General features: G+C 56.7%; 1 protein-coding gene across 4 annotated transcripts in view; it reads left to right on the top strand.

Moving 5' to 3' along the window:
* COL16A1 (collagen type XVI alpha 1 chain) overlaps positions 1–7,494 on the top strand; it is a 51,749-nt gene that overhangs the window by 1,709 nt on the left and 42,546 nt on the right. For all 4 annotated transcript variants that reach the window (XM_055397857.2, XM_055397855.2, XM_055397856.2 and 1 more), the window contains exons 2-11: positions 77–183; positions 2,459–2,533; positions 2,642–2,759; positions 3,603–3,726; positions 4,038–4,304; positions 4,906–4,986; positions 5,161–5,286; positions 6,076–6,129; positions 6,429–6,455; positions 6,996–7,031. In XM_055397857.2, the coding sequence (XP_055253832.1) occupies positions 111–183; positions 2,459–2,533; positions 2,642–2,759; positions 3,603–3,726; positions 4,038–4,304; positions 4,906–4,986; positions 5,161–5,286; positions 6,076–6,129; positions 6,429–6,455; positions 6,996–7,031 (981 nt within the window). In that variant the 5' untranslated portion in view covers positions 77–110. The remainder of the gene's footprint in view (positions 1–76; positions 184–2,458; positions 2,534–2,641; positions 2,760–3,602; positions 3,727–4,037; positions 4,305–4,905; positions 4,987–5,160; positions 5,287–6,075; positions 6,130–6,428; positions 6,456–6,995; positions 7,032–7,494) is intronic.

The following is a 7,494-nucleotide window of genomic DNA, read 5'->3' as shown; positions in this document are numbered from 1 at the left end:
GGCTGCTGCTTGCCCACGTGAGAGATTGTTCTCTGTGAGCTCTGGAATCCACCGTCCCCCTTCCTGTGGTTTTCAGGTCCTGTGGCTGCAGTCGACTTCTCTGGACCAGGATGTGGGCATCTTGGGCTCCTGGCTTGTGGCTGCTCAGTCTATGCTTTACCTACAGCCATGGGGCAGATGCAGGTGAGATGACGTGAGGATCGGAGTGCCATAGGCCTGCCGCTGGCTCTCCGAGGTGTGGGGTCCTATGCAGGTATGTGACCATGGGCCTCAGTCACGTGGGCATTTATAGGAGAGTCCCGAGGCTGGGCTCAGGGTGGCCTGAGCTGTTTGGACACATGTACCAGCGTGAGGCGAGCTAGAGCAGGGGTTCCCAACCTCCGGGATCTAACACCTAAGGTGGAGGTGGAGGTAATGTAACAATAATAGAAATAAAGTGCACAGTAAATGTAATCATCCTGAAACCATCCCTCTTGGACCCCGGTCCTTGGAAAAATTGTCTTCCACGACACTGGTGCCTGGTGCCGCAAGTTGGGAGACCGCTGAGCTAGAGAGTGTGTGTGTTTCTGTCTACATATCTGTGCGTCTCTGGGCCTCTCTGTTTTTACATCTCAGAGCTGCTCTGTGCTTCTGGACACACTCCTGTGTCTCTGTGTGTGAGAAGAACCCCCCTCCCCAGTGCATAAACCCAACCTGTGCCCCAAGGGCTGGTGAGGCCAGTGTGGTGGGGAGGAGCCGGCAGCAAGCTCTCCTTGCAGACAGGCCAGGACTCTCCAGTCCTTTCCATGTGGAGGATCCATCCTCCAGCCCACGTGCTCCTCCTCCTCCCTGGCAATCTTGGATGAAGGGCCCGCCTCAAGGCCCAGACGCTGGATAAGACAGAAGGGTGTAGCTTTCCAGGGCCCAAAGCCAGAGGAAGTTGACCGGGCAGCTTGCCCTGCCCTGCTGGGTGCCCTCTGGCTGTGTAGTTGAGCAGAAATAGAACTCCTAGAACCCCCAATCCGGCCAAAAGAGGCAGATAAACCCAGGGACAGATGTGAGAGGGTATATGTGGCAACCTGTGGGTTGTGTGTCTCCATATGTGTTTTCGCATGTTCCCACGTATGCTCTACTCTCCTCTCCCTCACCGGGTCCCCTGGGGATTGAGGCAGAAAATTTCAACATCTGTAAGGAATTTGGGCCCATTGCCAAGGGGTGAGTCACCCCTTGCTGCTGCTGATACTAGACGGTGATAGCTTTCCTGGCCAAACCTGGGGCAGAAGGATTCGGGGAGGGGGGTTGGTCACTGAGCCTAGGGATCCAGGATTCCTTCTTCTAGCCAGGGATCCGAGGAGTCCAGTGTCCCAGCTTCTAGGAGCTATATCCATCGCCTTGTCCCAGCTACCCTGTCTGCATTGATGAAAAAGCTTGCTCTCTCTTTTTTAAAATTCTAGCCTCTATCTCTGCTGTTATAGTACCTCTCTCAAAACTTCTGTTCAGTCAGCCCTAGAGAAGAGGCAGGCCCATGGCTGCCTACCTGGTCCCTTTAAGGTCTGGGAGACCTGAATAAGTTATCCCCTTCTGCAGGAGCCTCTACCCTCTTCATATATCCTGTCTGGAGCCCTAAGGCTCTGGTGGTTCCCTTGAGCTTGTGGTCCACTCAGGCCCTCAGTCTCTCCTCGCAGTTTCATAAGGTGGCTATCCAGGTGAAAAGTCAGTCTGTTGACTCAGACTTGTGTCTGGCCTGCTTGTCTGTTTTGGCTGCGGAAAGCGGAACCCCACCCATTGCTGACAGCACATGTAGCGGCGACACATGGCAGCCCTGGTGGCACAGGCATCCGCAGCTCACACATGTGCAGACACGCGTGTGCATAGATATATAATCCAGTGTGCGCGGATCTGACATCTCCTTGCCCTTGAAGTGCTCCTTTGTCCCCCACTCAGGTGTGTGTCGTGGGATATGTGAGCTGTCTAGAATTTCTTTCATTCTCTAGGATGAAAGCAGCCTGGCCCCTGTCCTGGGGCTCTAGGAGAGGTCTGGGTTCTAGGAGATCTTGCTCAGTTATGAACTCACTTAGTAGCCTTCGGCCAGGCCTCAGTCTTCCCATCTGTGCCCTGACTCCCAGGGTGGGTAGGTAGGATTAGTCGCTAAGTCATGTCTGACTCTTGCGACCCCAGCAGGCTCCTCTGTCCATGGGATTTCCCAGGCAAGAATATTGGAGTAGGTTGCCATTTCCTTCTCCAGGGGATCTTCCTGACCTAGGGATCGAACCCGGGTCTCCTGCATTGCAGGCAGACTCTTTACCGACTGAACCACCACCAGGGTCAGAAGGCAAAAGCTGAAAGGAGCTCAAGGCAGAGCCTGGCTGAAGATCCAGAGGAGGGAACATGAACTGGCTCTGTCCCAGGTTCCCCAAGAGCTATGCCCCCACCTCAGCCTGAGCCCCTCCAGATGCCCCCACTGCCAATTATTTTCCAGGGGAGCAGTGCCCACCTTCACAGCAAGAAGGACTCAAGTTGGAACACAGAAGTGACTTATCGACCAACGTGACTGGTGAGCCCCCATCTCAGGCTGTTGTCCCCCCTCCGCCATCTTCCTGGAGTGGCCTGTACTCCCACTCACCTGCCCAGCTGAGCTTGTCATCTGGTGTCTCCCCCAAAGGCTTCAACCTCATCCACCGACTCAGCCTCATGAAGACGTCTGCTATCAAGAAGATCCGAAATCCCAAGGGACCGCTCATCCTGCGACTGGGAGCAGTCTCAGTCACCCAGCCCACGCGGTAAAGGCCCCAGTGTGGCCACTGGGAATCAGTCTCAGCCACACTCCCCAGCAACTCTGGATGTGGAGCTTAAGCTCAGGGGGGACCCGTGGGTCATTTATCTCGCTCCTTGCCAGGAGTCAGCCTGGTCGCACCCCTGGGCCTGGCAGGGCAGGGGACTGGCAGGCCTACCCTCTGTCCTTTCCCCATCTCTGGCTAGCAGTAGGTGAGGACAGGTCTATATCCCATGGGCACTGTGAGGACCCCAGGATGGAGGAGGGAGGCTGAAAGAGTTGGGTGTGTTTGTGAGTGCGCGTGTGTGTGTTCACATGCATTGATGCGTGTCAAGTCCAAGCTCCTACAAGTTCCTGAGTGTTCTGGCCTTTTCTTACCTCTCCAGCCTCATCTTCCAGAATGTTCCTCTTTCTTTCCTGATTCTCTAATCATGCTCAATCCAGTCATCTTTTTTCAGTATCTCTTCCCTTCCCCCAGACCTGGTCATGCTCCACATGGCGTCCTGGTTTCCTTGGAATCCTCGTGAAAGAGCAAAACAGTCATTCTGAGGATTCTTTGTTTTGTGGCTTTACCTCTCCCATCATCCCATCAGACTTGCAGGCTGCCTGAGGACAGGCCTCTTCTCTGTCTTTTCATCTGTTACCTGCGGCAACCAGACCACCCCCGACGCATAGTAGGCCCTCAAGAAATGTCTGTAGAATGAATGGATGTGTATATGTATATGTGTGTCCATTGGACGTTGTGTGCCTGTGTATGTCTCATGTAGGTTCAACAGTGCTGAGGGCCCAGGGTGGGCAGTGGATGGTCTCTTACCTGAGCCCCAGGGCACCCTCCTTGTTCTACCCCCAGACGCGTGTTCCCTCGGGGCCTCCCCGGTGAGTTTGCCCTGGTGCTGACACTATTGATGAAGAAACACACCCACCGGAACACGTGGTATTTGTTTCAAGTGACCGATGGAGATGGGTACCCGCAGGTGAGCCTGGCGCCGTGCTCCTTCACCCCTGTTGCTCTTGGGTATCGAGCGGTACAAGTTGAGCCCAGCTTCTGTCCCAGCTTGTGATTCTGGAGCCTCCCTGCTCCACCCCAGTGCCCACCCTTGAGGCCACCTGCAGCACACCTATCCCATTCTTTTAGAAGGCATTTCTCTGTGACCCCAGCCAGCTTTCCTCGCTTCGTGGGCTCAGTTTTGCCTCTTGTGAAATGAGTGGGAGGGCCCTTACCTTTGCCAGGCTGTGGCTCACAGGGCTCTGATTCTCTGTCCTTGCCTCCCCCCGGCCCCCACAGATTTCCCTGGAAGTCAACGGTCAAGAGCGGAGCCTGGAGTTGCGGGCCCGGGGCCAGGATGGTGACTTCGTGTCCTGCATCTTCTCAGTTCCCCAGCTCTTCGACCTGCATTGGCACAAGCTGGTGCTGAGCGTGGCCGAACGAGTGGCGTCCGTGCACGTGGACTGCATGTCAGCCTCCTCGCAGCCCCTGGGGCCCTGGCGATCCGTACAGCCTGTGGGCCATGTCTTTCTGGGCTTGGATGCTGAACAGGGCAAACCTGTCTCGGTGAGTGCTAGGTCAACTTGGACTCTGCTCCCACTTTCTGGGAGCCTGAGTGGGCTCCCCAGAACCTGTATCTCACCAGGGCTCAGAATCCCCTTATGCTTCCCCATTGACCTCCAGGTGCAGCCTCAACATATTAACCTGGCATTCAAGGCCTTTCATGACCTGGGCCCTAAAATGTCTGCAGCATCACCTTCTGCTCTGTCTGTCCATGCACCTTGGCTCTGGTTGATCCCATGCCGGCCATCGATCTCACCTAATACTTTCACGCCTCCAGCCTTTGCCTATGCTGCTACCTCCACCTGGAATGCTTGTCCTTGCACACCTACCTGCCAAATACCTACTGGTCCTCACGGCTCAGCTTGAATGGAACCTTCTCTTCCCCTCTTCCTCTGGCCGAAGCGAATGTTTCTCCCGCCTCTCCCTCTATCTTGGATGTATGGTTTTGCTTTGTATTTTGTGACTATATTCTTGATGGTCTTCCAGGCCAGACTGGAAAGCCTCTGAGGGCAAACCCTGGGATGGAGCCATCTCTGTGCCTCCTTGGGGGCCAGGACACAGAGCTGTTTGCTAAAATGAAGTGACACTTGTGTGTCCCCTGCAGTTTGACCTTCAGCAGGCACACATCTACTGTGACCCGGAGCTCGTGCTAGAAGAGGGCTGCTGTGAGATTTTACCAGGAGGGGTGAGTGGCCTGGACCCAGCCCAGCTGGGAGAGGCTGGGACACTGCCCTGGGGCACAGTGTGTTGGAGGAGAAGGGCCAGGAAGGCGATGCCTAGACATGTTAGGATGCTGAGTGGGTTAAAGGTGGGGGCCCACCTTCTGTACTGACCCCAGTCCTTCCCCTACACTGGACAGTGTGCCCCAGAGACCTCCAAGGCCCGCCGGGACACCCAGAACAATGAGCTCATCGAGATCAATCCACAGACTGAGGGCAAGGTCTACACCCGCTGCTTCTGCCTGGAGGAGCCCCAAAACAGCAAGGTGGGTGGCCAGGGTAGGCAGACGTGGGCACAGGCTCGAGTGGTCCTGTCCCTCCCCCAATCTGACTAAAGCCTGCTTCCAGGGTCAGTTGGTCACGCGCGCCGGGGCAGGGAGGGCACTGGAAGGCCTGCCTATTTGCTTCCTACCCCTACTGGATTTTGAGAGGCAGAGAGACAGCCCACTGTATGACCCTGTGCCTGCCTGCTTGCTGGCATTGAGAATTGTGCCTATCGAACTCTGGCACTAACCAGAACTTCACTGGTACCATCCCAGACCCTGATGAGTGAAGGATCAGGCTGGCACCCAAAGGTATTTTCTCCAGGACACAGATACCTAGGGTCAGAGGCCAGACGCCACATTGCTTGCGTTAGGGCTCACTCATTCTTCTGGGCTCAACCCGGGCCAATGCTAAGCTGGTTCCATGCCCAGCACCATGGCCAGCTGCCCTGCCTGCTCCCAGATTCTTTAGGGGGTGGCAGGGAAACCCAGTTCCTCCCGTAGCCCCACCCCTGGCCCTGCAGCCTCCCTGCCCACCAGGCATCTTGCCCAGCCTTTGGCTCTAGGAACACAGGATCCCATTGATTCATGGTCTTGTTTTCTCCGACATCACGTGGGTAGGGGGAAAAGAAGGGGGGTGGACTGTGGGGGTGCCAAGGGTCTGAGCAGGCTCTCGATACCCTGGGAGCTGCCAGATATCAGGCTGAGGGGGTCCCTAGGGTCCATGCCCCTGCCTAGGGGCCCCCAGAACTGTCTCCTTCTCAAGATTTGGCCCTTATTCTTTCTGCTCAGGTGAATGCCCAGCTGTCGGGAAGAATCAGCCAGAAGCCAGAAAAAGGAGCAAAGGTAGAGACAGTCGGAGGGCGGAGGAGCCCACGGTGTCCTCAGTCTGCCCTCCATGTCCTCTGTAAACCCCTAGAGTAAGAGGCTCTCCGCCCACGCTCTTCCCACCTGCCCCCACTCTTGGACAGAGCTTAGGACTTGAAGATGCCAGCTCTGAGAAGGAAAGATGAAGGGGGCGAGACAGAAAAGTACCTGGCTCTGTGCAGGGCACCCTCTCCTGGTGGCTCTTGGGTAGGGGTGTTGGAAGTCGTGCTTTGTCCCCTCCATCCCCCGCCCGTTCTCATGCCCGCTCCTCTTCCCAGGCCCACCAGGAGACAGCAGCCGATGAGGTAAGCCTCCCATCCAGACTGGAGAAAAGAACTTGGTTGGAAGGGTGCCAGCCTGAGCCCTTTGGACAAGGCTTTGGGGCCCTGGAGGCTGGGCCTGGGGTGGGATGACCACACAGCTCCCAGCATTCCTTGGGGACCTGATGCTGGGCTCTGTCTGTCTGCTGCTTCTCCTTAGGAAGTGGGTGTTTAGCCCTGGGCACTCCTGTTGAGTGGGCAGCCAATGGCCGCATGCGTTTTGGAGAGAGCTCAGGCCTTGCCCACGGGACCCCGGATTTGGGGGTCTCACTCTGCTCCAGTATGCTGTGTGGTCCAGGGCTCACTGCTGGCCCTCTCTGGGCTTGTTTCCTTGTCTGAGACCCGGCTTGGCTCTGGGTTGGTGGGAGTTGGGGGACACGGCCTATTTGATGGGATTTCGATCTTTATGCTCCTCAACTCCACCCAGACACCTGTGCATCTGGTGTGTGTATGGGGGCCAGTGGGGTACAGGAGACTGGTCCTGTGCTCTCAGACCTGACCTCCAGGTCCATTCTTCCCTTTCAGTGCCCACCCTGTGCCCATGGTGCCCGGGAGAGCAACGTGAGTGAAGAGGGAGTGTGCTGGGTGGGGCGGGAGGAGGCTGGGAGTGGGCACTGCCTGGAGGTTGGCTTGGCAACTTCTTGGTTCAGGACAAGGGGGTCTCTGTGTACTTTCACACTCTGCCCACCCATCCCCCAGAGCCGGGCTTGACCCTCACCCCCCAGCCCCACCAGGCCAGGGCCTCATGGAAGGGAGTCTCATGCTCTGTGATCTAGGCAATGTACTGGGCTCCAGGGTAGAAGGGGAATGGGTGGCAGCCTGTAGGATCAGGGCCTCAGTACTGATCCCAGCACTCCCCACGGGGACTCAGGCCTGCTTTGCTTGGAAGGCTTCCCATTGTCATTCTAGAGACAGAGAAAGGGAAGGGCTGGCTTAGGGTGACACAGCGCAGCATGGCCCCCCAAGCCACATGTTGACTTGGGGCCTCCCCTCTAATCCCTCTCCAGGTGGTCCTGGCCCATTC

Source organism: Moschus berezovskii, chromosome 2, assembly GCF_049115385.1.
Source record: "Moschus berezovskii isolate FMDL1 chromosome 2, NW_MosBer_1.0, whole genome shotgun sequence".
NCBI lineage: Eukaryota > Metazoa > Chordata > Mammalia > Artiodactyla > Moschidae > Moschus > Moschus berezovskii.
Note: the sequence above shows the minus strand (reverse complement) of the source record. Positions and strands in the feature narration are given on the sequence as shown.